The sequence below is a fragment of the Oncorhynchus nerka genome, linkage group LG16, assembly GCF_034236695.1.
Source record: "Oncorhynchus nerka isolate Pitt River linkage group LG16, Oner_Uvic_2.0, whole genome shotgun sequence".
Taxonomy (NCBI): domain Eukaryota; kingdom Metazoa; phylum Chordata; class Actinopteri; order Salmoniformes; family Salmonidae; genus Oncorhynchus; species Oncorhynchus nerka.
Genome location: NC_088411.1, coordinates 3467617 through 3485449, shown reverse-complemented (window position 1 = coordinate 3485449; position 17833 = coordinate 3467617). Strand labels below are relative to the sequence as shown.

The 17833-nt window shown below is 40.9% G+C and overlaps 1 protein-coding gene across 2 annotated transcripts; it reads right to left on the bottom strand.

Annotated features, from left to right (window-relative positions):
* Positions 1-897: 897 nt before the first annotated feature.
* Positions 898-17316, bottom strand: LOC115144526 (peptide Y-like). Of its 2 annotated transcripts, none has more exons than XM_029685576.2 (4): positions 17242-17288; positions 11928-12115; positions 2866-2946; positions 898-1174 (listed from the first exon to the last, which is right to left on the bottom strand). In XM_029685576.2, exons 2-4 carry the CDS (start codon positions 12113-12115, stop codon positions 1150-1152), a joined length of 294 nt encoding a protein of 97 aa, XP_029541436.1. In that variant the 5' UTR covers positions 17242-17288; the 3' UTR covers positions 898-1149. The 2 variants fall into 2 exon arrangements, with proteins under 2 accessions (XP_029541436.1, XP_029541435.1); XM_029685575.2 differs by having other exon boundaries at positions 901-1174; positions 17232-17316.
* Between the last annotated feature and the right edge of the window lie 517 nt (positions 17317-17833).

Here is a 17833-nt window from a genome sequence, read left to right as displayed (position 1 = left end):
GCCATCGATTGTGGACGAAATCTAGAGGTAAAGTGCTGGCTAATGGTTTGCACTGTCATCCTTCGTGAGATTGTGATACCACCACTTTCATGAATTCACACTGTCTAGTCAATTCATTTGTCATTTGGATTCCAGCATAAAACAAGCCACCTGGTGCCAGGCGCACATCACGGCAGAATCCCAATCGATTTTAAAAAGCCGGTCTACGAAGAGGAACATTATGATGACAAAAATGTATAATATTCTAGTCTATATCAACAACCTCATTCATTCTATTCAACAAATGACTAGTTTATGAGCTCATACCTGTTAGGTTACCTTGCTTCAGTTAGTTCCAGTGTCCAATTCGAGTTGAAAGCTAGACGGAGCGGCTGAAATGTAAAATCCCTGAGCACGGTTGCTGGAGATAAAGGGGGAAATGGGCTGTGTGACAGTGCAGACCCCACTGAACTGCGATTTGAATGCCTATTGTCGAGTAGGTTGCTTGCGATGGGAATTTCACAAATGATCAGACAGTATAGCCTACCATAAAAAATGAAAGAGTAAACTAATACTGTGTCCAAAAGTTTCAGAATTATGAGTTTCATCTTCACCCTAGGATAACGGTATTAAAATACTTATACTTCAATACATCCCGACTCTTTTTTTATAATATTGTGAGTAATTATGGTCAACGTAGGCTATGCATGTCCTGCAGCATGGTCAGTAGACTATGTTGTCTAATGCATAAATTGTCACAAAACTCAAATGGCAAATAAGGCAGAGATAGAAAATTGTTAGAGTAACTGAATTCTCTTGTAATATACTGTCACCTATTGGTATGAATATGTAACATATACTGTTAGAAGATGATACTCTTATAACAACAGGCCTGAATTGCTTGTGGTCTAGGATCATTTATTTCCAATCATGGCTTGTGAACCCGAAAGGTCAACTAAAACTAACTGCAACCAGATGTATTATTACACATTCATTTCTTTATTATTCATTATTTAATAACACATTATTTACAGGATGAGAGATGCGTGTCGGACAGAAGTAGTGGGCCGCACAGTCCAGTGATGGCTTCCAGTTGAGCAGCCTGTTTGAGTTGTTGTCAGGCCCACCATTTAAGTGGAACAGCAGAGCAGCACACCAGAAGTACGATATTTACCATAGATCACTGCCATCTGAACTGAAAGAAAAATACACAAAAAGTCAGTACCTCAAACTCACTAAACTACAGTGATCAAACTTCGATATTGCTATTCATTGTTGGCACTACTTTTTGGAATTTCAGAATGGATTGGGTTAATTCCACAAATTCAATTCTAATTAAATGACCTCTCCCCGTAAATTCAATTTAATTCAAATTCTAGATCAGTCATTGAATTCAGAGATAATTCAATTCCTCTCAATTCCAATGTTAGGTAGATTCCAATAAGTCAATTCCCAATTCAATATTATCCCCACAAATTCTAATTCAATTCCCGTAGGCTTTCAGGATAGTCACTTTTCAGACAGTTATACTGGAAATGTAGAAATACAAGTTTAAATCATTTAAAACAAGGACGGGAAACTGGCGGGTGTCTCAACTTACTCTTGGGAGTGAAAATAGTACAATACACAGGTACCAGGTGCAATTTTGACATTTGGTTGTGCATCAAACAGATGCACACAAATCTGTCGTTCTGCCCCTGAACAGGCAGTTAACCCACTGTTCCTAGGCCGTCATTGAAAATAAGAATTTGTACTTAATTTAACTAGGCAAGTCAGTTAAGGTAAAAAATATATATATATATTTTATATCAGTCACTCAATTAGCCCATGTCAGCTAACATATTTTAGATTGGTAAGCTAGTCTAGTGGCCAGCCATCTAAACGTGTAGTGATCATGGTCGAATTACCGACTGGGGGAACCCCATTGATTGATTTTGTTAGACACTCTCACTCAGATGTCATACATAAAAAATGTCTCCACCCTATGGCAAAATGTGTAGAATTCCAGAGGAGTTCCAACAAAATGTAGTTTAGGGGCCATAAACTAGGCTAGGGCTGGCTTTGACTGCATGTGTGGGTAAAGATGTGGGTATGCAGACCCTGTAGGGACCGACGCCGGAGATAAGAAGCAGGTACGGGGAGTCAACATTTAATAAGGAACAGACATGAAACAAGACAGGAACAGCGTTAGCAAAACAACGACGATTGACAATCAATGCTGAAGCGGGGAACAGAACAGGGGAACAGACAGATATAGGGGAGGTAATGACAGAGGTGATTGAGAACAGGTGAGTCCAATAATCGCTGATGCGCGTGACGAGGGAAGGCAGGTGTGCGTAATGATGGTGGCAGGAGTGCGTAATGCTGGGGAGCCTGTCACCCGGGAGCGCCAGGGGGGAAGAGTGGGAGCAGGCGTGACAGACCCATGAACCACTGCGTCTCCTTATGAGTTCAGATTTTTTGAGGCCCCCACCGCAATCAAAGTTGCCGATCCCTGATTTAAAACAAATCCTGCTGTCAATGTTTTATGCTAAGTGCATTAATTTCACTGCCAGGGTAATGCACAAATTATGATTTCCAATTAAATTCCAAAGATTAAATGTTTTTCCAATTCCAATTCAACTCCAATTCAAACAGTCCAAACAGTCTAATTCCACTTGATTACAATTCCAAAACTTGAAGATTGTTGAATTTCGAATTTAATTCAATGTAAATTCTCCACGTCATGAGTGAATTCAAGAAATGAATTGGAATTTCAAATGAAATTGGAATTGACCCCAACCCTGTGGGTCATGTTGATATATTCAATGTATGAGTATATTGGAACACATCGGAGACGCAGTTATTTTGAATAACCATGTCCCCCCAATCTCTTCATCCTCTCACCGTGTTGTTAAGTCGCCTTCTGACTCGTCTCCAAACAGCAACCACGCCATAGCTGACTCAGGGGAAGACCTCTTCCCATACCTAGTGTACACAGAGAGGCCATTACTGTTGCTGTATGTCACCAAGAGATATACATTACTTGCTGGAGTGTGCTGACAGGGGTCCTATGATCATGTCATGTCCCCTTGTGGCCATGAGTAGCCTGCCTATCTCATAATTTATATCACCATGAATTCCAATACCTCAATTCATATATCCGAGATCCCTTGTGTCCTATCTCCTCACCTTCTTCTCAACCGTATTGGAGGAGAAGATCCAAGATCCTTTCCTTCGGACCTCCCTCTCACATACGTTTTGAGAAGAAGGCGAGGAGAGAGGATGCTAGGAATCGAGGAAAGATTCATTGAGAAAGAGTAAAAGTGTCAAGAAATGAGACATTCTAAGTGCTTATACCCTACTCGGTGTACTCACTAATCACCAATGCCCTTTTCATTTCCAGAGGCAAGATCTCATAGCTCCAAACGAGGAGAGATTTCCAATGTCCAATGCTCAGTAAGGCTAGCAATCCTCAGCTCCACAGGCAGCGCCAAGTCTTTTAAAATATCTTTACTGAAATCAATGCCTGGCCATTGTGGAGTGATTCTCCCTTTGTGTGAGAACAGAGGGGCTGAACTGCATGGCACACAGCCCTTGCAGTGCATTGACAGCTCCAGCCCTTTTAATGATAGACCCTGCAGTTTTTAGACGTTTAATAGGAGACTCTATACGCCTACATGAAATCTCTCTCTGAGCAACAGACGTACCTGCACAGATACATACGCACAGATGCACAAGCAGTCACTCGTATGCACACACAGATGGAGACTCCACATGCATGCATGGACACACACACACACACACGCACATATATATATATATATATACCACTGTTGATATATACTGTTGACGCATGTTTCTGAGGACTTTTTATTGTCGACAGTGACAAAAATGTCAGTTGTGTGTGTGCATAGAAATGTAAGTTGCAGGGGGGTTTTACTGGAGGTTTTGATAAGATTCAGCCATATGTTCTACTGTTAGTATTTTGTTAATGTTATTAGTATTCTTTAAAGTTACAGTTGCCAATGCTGCTTTGTGTATTGTTTATCATATGCAGTGGTGACCTGTTTTGCATGTTATTTTGGCATTAATACGTGTCACATATCAGTTTGCAATGTAAATAAAAAAATAAAAATGGTTGAGTTAATAAAGCCTACATTACAAACATGGTCTCTTTTTTGTTTTGTTGAGTAAGGCAGGTCCAAAGTGCAGGTGTTTCAGTCAAGCTCAGTGCTTTCTGTGGTGGAGGGGCAGCCAGCGGAAAATACAGAGCGTAAGGGTTCTCTAGTTGCGCCGTGATTGGCTCAGTGATCTTTCACTCGTGGGGACACTACATCACTGCCAAATCTAACGGTAGAGCTGGAAAATTCAAGCCCCTTGGGTGATGCCATAGAGTTACATTAGAAGTGCCCATCCAAGACGGCTCAAGGTCATTGGCCACAGATAAAATTACGTCAAATCACGTTATATCTACAGTAACTTTGATTGGACTAATCATGTCAACCTTATAATTTCAAAATCTTAGCCTGCAGTCATCTACATTAATCAAGTCAACAATATACTGGCATATGAAGAGAAATAATGATAAGAAATTATAGATAAAACGTATTGGTGCTCATTGGCCATTGTACATAAACATTACACAACAGGTTGGAAATCGCAAATTCAACAATGACTGGTTTGGAAGGAATCAGTGGCTTAATGCAAGCATTTCAAAGCCATCACTAGCCTGCTATTCAGTGGAGTGGGTGTGTGGTCCCAATTCTCATTTAAGGTTCTCTTTCCCAAGCTTAAAATGATAAACATTCAACACTGGCCATGCTGTCAATCCAGCATGATTTTTGCCACGCTCAAAACAACTGTTAACTCAGAAATGGGAAATAATTTGACTTCAGTGATTTCAGGATAAATGGGAACTCAGGTAAAAACGAGCACCGACTGTGAAAATACGTTTTGAACGGTCATCCAACTCGGAATTGTACGTATGGAATTTAGGCCTGTTTCTAGAGCTACAACCTGAAGATCACTGAAATCATCATGATTCAATCTTGTTTTTCTTTCTCCAGAATTCCCAGTTGTCTTGAAAGCACCATAAATCCAGAGAATGCCAGACTTTGATGACAAAATTTGCCCACAAGAAGGACCGCTGCACCACCTTCCTGTTCAAGTGAGCATAGAACAACAAGTTGAGTCGAAAAATGTCATGTATGCTGCTGCATAAATGACGTAATATGCAAGGAAGATATGTATACTGTAGCTAAGAAAAAAATACAAAGTGTATGTTGTGTTGTTAGTAGCTGTTAGTAGCTAATGGGACTCACCCTAATAAGTTGGTCTATTTTCCCCTCTTAATATTGCCTACTGTTCTGATTTGGTGGTGTACATGTAGCAAATAGTCTGTTTTAGAGAAATGTAATCATTGAATATTGTAAGAGCTTTCATTGTCTGCTTATATGCCCCCTTTATTTATCCAACAGTTCTGACTTGGTGTACAGAGAGAACACTGTAAGAACAGCCCATGTTCTGAATTCTGTCACTGTACATTTCAAAAGTGCTGAACAAATAGTTACATTGACTATGTCCATCCTAGCTCGCTCATTAATGTCTTAATTGAAATTACGGGTTGCCTCTTATCCGCTTGTCGTCCCCTTATGCTACAGTTTCTACATCTCAATTGTCAGTAGAAAGCATATTTGTTTAAGCAAGTCAGCCATATCAGCTCTGTTTTTTAAAAGGCAGTAAATGAGGCTGAATGAATTGTTTCGCTGCCAGACTAGGCTTTGCTGATAGCCAGCTATAGCAGTGGTAAGGTGTTGGGACTGCTGTTGGTACAGCTTTATGTAGGCCCTAACAGTTTGTGGGCACAGTTTGTCACCATTATAGTGCAATTAATGTATTGTTTAGTGTTGTGTTGTGTAGTAGCTTTACTGGCATGCATCCTCCCCACAAAAAAATGTGGATTTGCCCCACCAAGATTTACATGCTAAAATCTCCACTGATTGTATGCAGCATTATTCCGTACTGCCATAATTGTTATTGCATTGGTTGCAAAAGTACTTCTGCAGAAGTGGTTTATTTGTTGTACTGTTAAACATCGTCTTTTGCATGCACACGCTACCACAGCGTTTTCCATAGTGCCCTTTATTAAAAGGTGTTTTTTTCTGCCATTGGCGAGCTTCTAGAGACATCCCAGGCAGCTCTTGGAGCTTGCGCATTACGACCCTGTGGTACCAGGGCAGCTCTGATGAGGCCTCAGCCTGGCAGATTCTGGAGAGAGGGTGCCATAAATCTTGACACTTTGTCAAACCAAGTACTTGGTTTCTCTCTCTCTCTACAAGAGGTGAATGTTTATGTTTATATTGATGCTGATAGTTAAATAACTCTTCATTCTTAATACTGTTTAGTATGTGTTATATCTTTGTCTTGTAGAACCACAACAATAAGATTCCAAGTCATTCGGATGACTAAAATCATATAAATATCCAGCTGTTTGTGTGTGTGTGGCGGTGACTATTAAGAGTACAGCACTGTACTGGGCAGAACCCAAACCAATCAGCTATAAGTATATAGCGGGTGAGGGCATTCACATTGACCATTCAGACGGGTGAGGGCATACCAGCCAATCGTTTTTACGTGGTACTTCTAGATGGATTTACTGACTAACAGTTTTGACATGGTCGGTCATTTTTCCGGATTTAGTGACCAATAGTTTTCACAGCTGTACTGAGAGACAGGGGCAATTCCTGTTGAGCTTTCCTCTTGCCCCAAGACACAGAGACAGGACATGCACTTAAGTTAATGCCTACGTGTTTTCTATCCAACACACCAGTCATTGGAGATCACACATGCACTGTACAGCAGCGCATCATTGCCTACAGCAGTCTTGCCCTTACAACCCAGGTTGGGGGAATAAAGATAGCAACTCATTATAGATCAGTATAATGAAGCCAGACCAGACCAGACAGATCAGGTACATTTGCCGGTAATAGCACATCTCCATTACACAGACCAAGGTCTCAGTGGAGCCATTATAGGTCTCTATCGCTGAACGCAAGGTAGGTCAGTGATGGAGCAAAACCAGGCTCCTTTCCGTTCCTTTCCATACCATCATTATTTTTAATAACTACACTCTGCAATCTCCATATACTAATCTCTCTGCTGCATATGTGGCTTTCCAAAACTGGAATGAAGTTATGTTATCACAGTGTTCAGAACAACAGGCTGGTCGGAGAGCCAAGACATCATTATCCTCAGGCTTAGTTCAAATATCCTCTATAGAAAATGTTGTTGTCATGCGCACATCTTTGAAAACTTAGGTGCTGGGCTAATAAATAACATTTGTAAAGAATCATAATGAATCACAGAGGTACATGTGGTCATAAACGATTATAATCAAAAGAGTAAAACCCACAAATTCAGATATACAAAAAGTTCCATATCAGATTATGCATATTGTTTATGAGTTGGCACCACATATTTATGGACAGCTGTGCCTGGTGTCCTTTGTGGTGTGCTATCTCATGAACTGATATCATGTATTCAGGTGAGAGGACACCTGGGGCAGTTGATTCGTGACTTGCCCTTCGTGCCCGCTCCCATACCCTATAATTTTGTATTTCTTTGTGACTCGTTTGTATATAGGTAGAGCAGACAAGCCACATGCCTGATTGACAGATGACTGGCAACCCTGATTAGAAGCACCTACTGCTCATCGGTTGTTCTCTACAAATGCTGTTTTGAATTCAAATCAAATTGTACCTACACACGGAAGAAGGCTGTAATGCCGAAACCTCTGTGCAAACTATCCCTGATGCAATTAAAATCATTTAAGTACGCTTTATGCAACATCTTTTTGAGTGCGAACCCATTACACCTTTCTGTTCATAAAGGATTATAAAGTGCCTTCGGAAAGTATTCAGACCCCATTAACTTTTTCCACATTTTGTTAGATAAATATGACATTTACATAAGTACAGTTCTTTGTTGAAGCACCTTTGGCAGCAATTACTGCCTTGAGTCTTCTTGGGTATGACACTACAAGCTTGGCACACCTGTATCTGGGGAATTTCTCCCATTCTTCTCTGCAGATCCTCTCAAGCTCTGTCAGGTTGGACAGGGAGTGTTGCTGCACAGCTATTTTCAGGTTTCTCCAGAGATGTTCGATCAGGTTTAACGCTGGGCTCTGGCTGGGCCACTCAAGGACATTCAGAGACTTCAGAGACATTCTAGACAACTCATGCGTTGTCTTGGCTGTGTGCTTAGGGTCGTTGTCCTGTTGGAAGGTGAACCTTCGCCCCAGTCTGAGCTGGCTGGAGTGTTTATGGACATATTCAATCTCTCCATATCCCAGTCTGCTGTCCCCATGCTTCAAGATGTCCACCATTGTTCCTGTACCCAAAAAATCAAAGGGGACTGAACAAAATGACTATCGCCCCGTAGCACTCACTTCTGTCATCATGAAGTGCTTTGAGGGACTAGTTAAGGATCATATCACCTCTACCTTACCTGACACCCTAGACCCACTTCAATTTGCTTACCGCACCAATAGATCCACAGACGATGCAATCACCATCGTACTGCACACTGCCCTATCCCATCTGGACAAGAGGAATACCTATGTAAGAATGCTGTTAACTTCTTGGTGACAGGGGGCAGTATTTTCACGTCCGGATGAAATGCATGCCCAAATTCAACTGCCTGCTACTCATCCCCAGAAGATAAGATATGCATATTATTAGTAGATTTTGATAGAAAACACTCTGAAGTTTTTAAAACTGTTTCAATCATGTCTGTGAGTATAACAGAACTTATTTAGCAGGCGAAACCCAGAGGACAAACCATTCAGACTTTTTTTGAGGGTGTCACTCTCTTTTCAATGGATTTTCATTGGGAATCCAGATTTCTAAGGGACCTTCTTGTTGTTCCTACTTCCACTGGATGTCACCAGTCTTTAGAAATTGATTGAGGTTATTCCTTTGTGTAATGAAGATGTAGCACTGTTCAGAACGAGGGTCACTTGTAGTGTACTGTTAGATAGAGGCACGTTACCAGAAAGCTAGCTACAGTTTGTTTTCCTCCTGTATTGAACACAGATCATCCCGTTTTCAATTTGATCGATTATTTACGTAAAAAAATACCTAACGTAGTATTACAAAAGTAGTTTGAAATGTTTAGGCAAAGTTTACAGGTAAACTTTTGAGATATTTTGTAGTCACGTTACGCAATTTGTAAGTCGCTCTGGATAAGAGCGTCTGCTAAATGACTTAAATGTAAATGTAAATGGAACCGGTGTTTTTCTGGATCAAACGCTCCAAATATATTGACATTTTGGATATATATTGACGAATTTAATCGAACAAAAGGACGATTTGTGACGTTTATGGGACATATTGGAATGCCAACAAAAGAAGCTCCTCAAAGGTAAGGCATGAATTATATGTGTGTTTTGTGTCACGCCTGCAGGGTTGAAATATGCTTTTCTCTCTTTGTTTACTATGGTGCTATCCTCAGATAATAGCATTGTTTGCTTTCGCCTAAAAGCCTTTTTGAAATCTGACATGTTGGCTGGATTCACAACAAGTCTAGATTTAATTTGTTATCTTGCATGTGTGATTTCATGAAAGTTAGATTTTTATAGTAATTTATTTGAATTTGGCGCCCTGCATTTCCCCTGGCTTTTGGCCAGGTGGGACATATCCCAGAGAGGTTAACTGACTATAGCTCAGCATTTAACACATAGTACCCTCCAAGCGCATCATTAAGCTTGAGGCCCCGGGTCTGAACCCCACCCTGTGCAACTGGGTCCTGGACTTCCAGACGGGCAGATATCCCTGGTGGTGAAGGCAGGAAAAAACACCTCCACTTCGTTGATCCTCAACACTGGGATCCCACAAGAATGAGTGCTCAGCCCCCTCCTGTACTCACTGTTCACCCATGACTGAGTGTCCATGCACACCTCCAACTCAATCATCAAGTTTGCAGACGACACAACAGTAGTAGGCCTGATTACCGACGAGACAGCCTACAGGGAGGAGGTGAGGGCCCTGGGAGTGTGGTGCCAGGAAAATAACCTCTCACCCAGAGTAAACAAAACAAAGGAGCTGATCGTGGACTTCAGGAAACAGCAGAGGGAGCACTCCCCTATCCACATAGATGGGACCGCAGTGGAGAAGGTGGAAAGCTTTAAGTTCCTCGGCGTACACATCACTGACAAACTGAAATGGTCTACCCACAGAGAGAGTGTGGTGAAGAAGGCGCAACAGTGCCTCTTCAACCTCAGGAGGCTGAAGACATTTGGCTTGGCACCTAAAACCCTCACAAACTTTTACAGATGCCAAATTGAGAGTATCCTGTCGGGCTGTACCACCGCCTGGTACAGCAGGTCTCTCCAGAGCCCCAAGCATCACCGGGTGCAAACTACCTGTCCTCCAGGACACCTACAGCAAACGATGTCACAGGAAGGCCAAATATATAATCAAGACCAACAACCACCCGAGAAACTGCCTGTTCACCCCATTACCATCCAGGCAAGGTCAGTACAGGTGCATCAAAGCTGAGACCGAGAAACTGAAAAACAGCTTCTATCTAAAAGCCATCTGACTGTTAAATCGCCATCACTAGCACATTAGAGACTTGAAATCATTGGCCACTTTAATAATGTTTATATATTTTGCTTCTCATATGTATGTATTGTATTCTATCCTATTCTACTGTATCTTAGTATATGCCACTCTGACATTGCTCTCCCAAATATTGATATATTCTTAAATCAATTCCTTTACTTTAGATTTGTGTGTTTTGTTATTAGATATTACTTGTTAGATATTACTGCACTGTTAGAGCTAGAAACACAAGCATTTTGCTACACCCGCAATAACATCTGCTAAACACGTGTATGTGACAAATACAATTTGATTTGATTTGAGTACTTTGGAGCAGGTTTTCGTCAAGGATCTCTCTGTACTTCGCTTTGTTCATCTTTCTCTCGATCCTGACTAGTCTCCCAGTCCCTGCTGCTGAAAAACATCCCCACAGCATGATGCTGCTACCACCACGCTTCACCATAGGGATGGTGCCAGGTTTCCTCCAGAAGTGACCTGGCATTCAGGCAAAAGAGTTCAATCTTGGTTTCAACAGACCACAAAATCTTGTTTCTCATGGTCTGAGAATCTTTAGGTGACTTTTGGCAAACTCCAAGCGGGCTGTCATGTGCCTTTTACTGAGGAGGGGCTTCCGTCTGGCCACTCTACCATAAAGGCCTGATTAGTGGAGTGTTGCAGAGATGGTTGCCCTTCTGGAAGGTTCTCCCATCTCCACAGAGGAACTCTGGAGCTCTGTCAGAGTGACCATCAGGTCCTTGGTCACTGCCCTGACCAAGGCCCTTCTCCCCTTATTGCTCAGTTTGGCCGGGCGGCCAGCTCTAGGAAGAGTCTTGGTGGTTCCAAATTTCTTCCATTTAAGAATGATGTGTTCTTAGGGACCTTCAATACTGCATAATTTTTTTGGTACCTCTCCCTAGATCTGTGCCTCGACACAATCATGTCTCGGTGCTCTACGAATGATCATATGGGCATGTATTCCAGCAGTTTCCAATATCATCTTTTTTTACTGTTGCCTAGGTTTTAATTTGGACCAATTTGTATATAATTCTTTGACCATAATTGACTATGCACAAAAGTGAATGATATATTTTGGGATGTGAGCCCTCAACCTGTTTGACCTGAGGAAGATCCGTTTCAATCTAAACGTTGTCAATAAAGTTGTGAATTTGGAGCATAAACAGTGTGTGGGCCTTCCTGTTCATTATTAGCCCCCCAGTGAGGGGCATTTTTTTGTGTGATTTTTTTTGTATTCAAATTGAATGAAGGAACATGTAATCAATCTATTGGTTGTTAGTAGGAGCTTTACGCTTCCTGAAAACCCAATAGGCTGAAATGTTTGCTTTGTTAGAGTGCTGACTCACTCACCTCTGTCTAGTAATGAGGTTTATGTAGTGTCGCAGCGCCGTGTTGTATCTGGCCCATTCCTCCGGAGGCGCGTTGTTGTCGGGGCTCACAGGCTTGGGCGGGTAGGCATCTGCGAAGGTGCCCAGACTAACCAGCACGCACACGAGGAGGGCTACGAGGATCAACCAGGGTCTCAGTATGTTGGCCATCTGTAAATAAAGAATGTAGTCAAACATTTCCCTGAAAACTACTGGACATAGTTTTGTTTAAGGTAAAGCTTTTGATGAGTAAGATTTGGTATTTTTGAATGGAGGATTCATTAGAGACGCGTTAGCAGGTGCTCGGTCTATGGTGCCGAAATGTGTGCCAAAGTTGTTTACGAAATAAATAAATTGGTCTTCAACCTATTGATTTTACAGTGATAGGTAACAGTCTGGAAATGTTAAGTAATGATAATGAAGGATCGCTTTTGTACTCTAACATTCGGACTTGCTACTGCAATTGGTCGTTGCGTCCCTTGCCTTTGCAACCACGAAAAACACTTTCAAATGACAAACAGTTACACATGCATGTTTTTGTTTACATTGAAGTGTTTATGATGTGTCCCTAAGTATTATGTCATTGGTGTTAACACTTTGAAAAGTACTCATTACAAAGGATATACCAAGGACCTTGAGCATTCCCTCCAGTGGCAAACTGTTTTTGGGGAGTGGTCTTTATTAATACAAATGATTAACTAATCACAGCCTTTTAGTATGTCCTAAATTGTAGGATTCCATTGATCATGTGGTGTGTCTAAATGTTACTAAGGGTTAAAGGGTTAATTCATTACATTTATATTTGGGCATTTGTTGCCTCCATTTAAGAAAATCCTCAATTATCAAAAATGTGTCATGGGTGTTATCATCATTGGTGTTACTACTCCTAGGGTGAAGTCAGCATTAGTGGGACACTTTTTGGTGAATCACTATGTATAAAATCGAAATCAGCATACCCTACTCAACTAATGTTTATTTCAATGAATGAAGGTTGTATCTACATGTTTATGATGAAACAAGTTGATAGTTTATTATTTGGTGGATGCTACAATCTCTAAAACAACATCAGACCCATACTTTTGCTAAAGTGTGTCTTTCAGTTGTAGTGGGACACTTTAGTAGATGTTTTATTTACCGAGGCAAGTCAAACCTCATAGTACGCCTCATCCCGCATGCGGGATCGTGACTACAGCCTCAAGCTCATTACCATAACGCAACGTTGGCGATTTCTAAAAATCGCAAATGAAATGAAATAAATATGCCTGCTCTCAAGCTTATCCTTTTCTTAACAATCCTGTCATCTCAGATTTTCAAAATATGCTTTTGAACCAGAGAAAATCAATCATTTGTGTAAGAGTGTTGATAGCTAGCTTAGCATTTAGCGTTAGCATTTAGCACGCAACATATTCACAAAAACCAGCAAAGGAATAAAATAAAATAATTGACCTTTGAAGAACTTCAGATGTTTCAATGAGGAGACTCTCAGTTACATAGCAGATGTCCAGTTTTTCCTGAAAGATTCTTTGTGTAGGACACATCGTTCCGTTTTGTTACTATGCATTTGGCTACCGAAACTAACCGAAAATTCAGTCACCTACACGTCAAACTTTTTTCCGAATTAACTCCATAATATCGACTGAAACATGGCAAACGTTGTTTGAATCAATCCTCAAGGTGTTTTGTCATATATCTCTTCATTGAAATGCCGTTCCTGGAAGCTTGCTTTGTTCTCAGATTCGCATGGAAAAATACCAGGAGCTGAGTTTTGCGCACCAATTTCCACGCAGGACACCGTGCGGGCACTTGGCAATTGTAGTCTCTTATGGTCAATCTTCCAATGATATGCCTACAAATACGTCACAATGCTGCAGACACCTTGGGGAAACGATAGAAAGGGTCCGTTCATTCCTGTCGCATTCACAGCCATATAAGGAGATCATGGAAAACGTACCTTCGGAAATCCTGTTCATTTCCTGGTTGCTGAAACATCTTGGTTTTGCCTGAAGGTTTTGTTCTGGGGCACTCACAGTGAAAATCTTTGCAGTTCTGGAAACGTCAGAGTGTTTTCTTTCCAAAGCTATCAATTCCATGCATAGTCGAGCATCTTTTCGTGACAAAATATTGTGCTTAAAACGGGCACCTCTTTTTATCCAAAAATGAAATAACGCCCCTAGAGGACTATGAGGTTATTAATTAAGAACAGTGGAACAGTGGGTTAACTGCCTTGTTCAGGGGCATAAATGACAGATTTTTACCTTGTCATCTCGGGGATTCAATCCGGCAACCTTTCAGGTTAGTGGCCCAACGCTCTCACCACTAGGCTACCTGCGGCCCCACAGATGAAGTAGAGAACACTTTGCAGGGGCTTATAGATAACACACTCTCCATGCCCTTGCAAAAGTGATGTTGGGACATTCCAAGCTCTCCATGAAACTCTAACTAAAGCACTCTGGAGTCCGCACAGCCTTTACTTGATCCTGAAGCAACTCTATTATTCCTCAAATGTTGTCCACTTTCATAAATGTAACCTCTTTTCTATCCTTACTTTCTTACATGCCATTGTCCGTTGTTTCCTTTCTTTCCTGCCCTTGTTATTTTTTCTCGCATTCCCTCCAATGTCATATTATTGTTATATTATGCTGTTTATGTGATATATAGTGCCTAGAATACATTTTGAGATGTTATAAACTGCTACAACAACATATTTTAAAGGCCAAGTGCAGTCAAACAACTGATTTTTCTGTGTTTTATGTACAGTGAGTGTACTAAACATTAAGTACACCTGCGCTTTCCATGACATAGACTGACCAGGTGAATCCAGCTGAAAACTATGATGACTTATTGATGTCACTTGTTCAATCCACTTGAATCAGTCTAAATAAAGGGGAGGAGACAGGTTAAAAATATATTTTTTAAGTCTTGAGACAATTGAGATTGTGTATGTGTGCTATTCAGAGGGTGAATGGGCAAGACACAAGATTTAAGTGTATTTGAACGGGTATGGTAGTAGGTGCCAGGCGCACCGGGCTGCTGGGTTTTTCACGCGCAACTGTTTCCCGTGTGTATCAAGAATGGTCCACCACCCAATGGACATCCAGACAACTTGACACAACTGTGGGAAGCATTGGAGTCATCATGGGCCAGCATCCCTGTGGAATGCTTTCGACGCCTTGTAGAGTCCATGCCGATGATTTGAGGCTGTTCTGAGAGCAAAACGGGGAGGAGCAACTCTATATTAGGAAGATGTTCCTAATGGTATACTCAGTGTATATCTCCACGCTACGAGGTTGGAATAATGTTGTGAAAACTAAGACGATGCCCTTTTAGTGTAAGAGCTGTATGAAAAGGCCGCCTGAAATTTCTGCCTGTTTTAGTGCGATGGAGTTTTAGACTTCCGTGGTAACATCACCATGCAATAAATGAGTTAATAGACCAATAGGTCGTTAACAATAAAACGCCACAATAGGGTGCAGAGCATTCGATTTGCCTGCAGCGGGGCAAGCAGACTTGCAGCTCGGGTAAAACCATTGACAACTGCGTGCCGTTATCAAGGGATTTTTTAAATACGTGTTAACTATTTGGTTGTAATATCATCCCCTCTTGAAGAGCATTGTCAAAACTAAAATGTGTAGATTATTCCATGCAAAACAATTGCACACATTTAGCTCTATCATCAGAGTTATAGGCCTACAGCCAGTAACTGCATGCCTTTCATGATCAGTAAACATCATGTAATCATGATCATGATAATGTCATTTCTGTCAATATTGGCCACTATTAATTGCATATTTGAGTGATATAAAAGTGAACTATACCTGACCAGTATGAGTGGTTTAAGGCTCATTTCCCCATCCTTTGTGGGGTCTGCCTGTCAAGCAGCAGTAGGGGCATTCGCCAATGTAACGGTACTGTTACAATGCCTTCAGGAAGTATTCATACCCCTTAACTTACTCCAAATGTTATTTATTGAATTATCTATAGTGGTGATGACAGTAGTCCGACTGACACCTTTACCAGGACGATGTCAAGCACTTTCCAAAAGCCTAATCTCTGATGAAGCAAGCTAAGAGACACATTGTTTGCTTTAGCTATCTAGCTACAAGCCAAATGGATCTGGCTAGCCTGACTTAATTGAAAATACATTATCAAATTATGTTTGCTGATTGCTGTAAAACTCTGATGATAGAGCTAAATGTGGAATAATCAGAAATGCTAGTTCTGACTATGCTCTTCAAGAGGTGATGATATTAAAACCAGGTAGTTATGTCTATTTACAAATCCCTTGAAAACGGCATGGATTTGTCAATAGTTTTAGCGGAGCTGGGGTCTCCTTGCCCCACAGCAGCCGAATCAAACGCTATTGTGATGTTTTGTTGATAAGCAAAATATAAGAAAGAGAGTTCCAAACCTTTCTGCCAATTACAGCTCATTTTCACTTTTCCCCTCCCCACTTAGACCACTCCCACACAGTCTTAGCAATATTCTTGCTTGAGAAATTGCCCTTTGCTAAGCTATTTTACGTTAATTTTTGACAATTTTAATTGAAAACAATCACAGTAATGTACTTCATTGTTAGAAATCATACGATATTGAGACAAAAACGGCTGCATTGGATATTTCATGTATTTTTGAATATCTAAAGGGAATTGCATTAATGTTGATTAACAGATGTTTTGTGCACAGTACACATTTAGCAGAAAACCAATAGCATATGTTGTGATTGGGTTGAAAAATGACCACAGTGCAGGACATTAAAACAGAATGCCCCACTACACCTGTGGGATATATTACAAAGCAGGACCAGAGAGTTAGTCAGATAACTTGTCTAATTGTTCTGAAATAACTTTCAAAAATGTTGAAAGATAAGCTTGAAATGGGCATGGTCTAACTGGCTCAAAAACCCAAACTCTACGTTTAGCTTTCTCAATGAACCTGGAAATCAAGTTATTTCTGGTTGTTTATCAAAATTAGCTGGCAAATTCATTGATACTGCTTTGTAGTATATCACTCTGTCTCACTAATTCTGACTTCACTTTACTGGTGGCACAATGTTATCATAATGGTAAAATATCATCAAGCTGCCATATTAATTGATTTACAATGGGAAGATACTCACATAGATATTATTTTATTTATTCAAATGTAGGCTAAGATTTTTTCTCTTCTAAAATGCATTGCCCAAAATGCTACTGCAATTCAAGAACGACCCAATTGCTAAAACTACCACAACAGTCAAAACCTCCCAAACTCAGCCTTACATTGATAGTCTCAGAAAGCAAAAACTCACTTTTACTCACTGCGCGGCAGGCTTGCTTCCCAGGTTTTCACTTGGTTCTTGTTGTGCGTCTTGTTTTTATTCCCAAATCCCGAAGGTTTATATAGGCAAGGCTATGTGATGCGCGCGCCATGAGATACAAGTAGGCGCATCCAATGAAAACCACACCCCTATTCTTTTTAACAATAGTCATTGGCCAGCTGGTGATCATAGTGTTGTGTAACAAATGTTTATGACAAATTGACTGTATCAATAACGCGCAATAAGGGTAAATACATGCATATAATAACCAATAAAGAAGAAATGCATTCGTACATAAAGGCCTACTTCTGTCTAAGTGCATGACACATCGTGTGTGCTGGGTTGCATCACTTAGAGGACAGTTGGAAAAGTAGCCAGTCCTGCTTGGACCACAACTGCAAATGTGGGACAAACTGCCAGTTCTCAAAGATGATTTCACCATATATTTCGACCCTTTATTATAACAGTATTGGGTCACCACTACTCATGCTACCCATTTAAGGCCAAGTTGGTCTCCTGAGAGGAGCACACACATCGCATTCATTCTCATTGTGTACTGAATACTAGTGTGTTTTCCATACATTTGTGAATCA

Excerpts from the sequence above, each read along its gene's own strand:
- LOC115144526 (XM_029685575.2), bottom strand. The coding sequence starts at position 12,115 with ATGGCCAACATACTGAGACCCTGGTTGATCCTCGTAGCCCTCCTCGTG. Across the intron at positions 2,947-11,927 it reads AACCTCATTACTAGACAGAG|GTATGGGAAGAGGTCTTCCC; the intron begins GTGAGTGAGTCA and ends TGTGTACACTAG. Across the intron at positions 1,175-2,865 it reads GAAGGCGACTTAACAACACG|TTCAGATGGCAGTGATCTAT; the intron begins GTGAGAGGATGA and ends TTTTTCTTTCAG.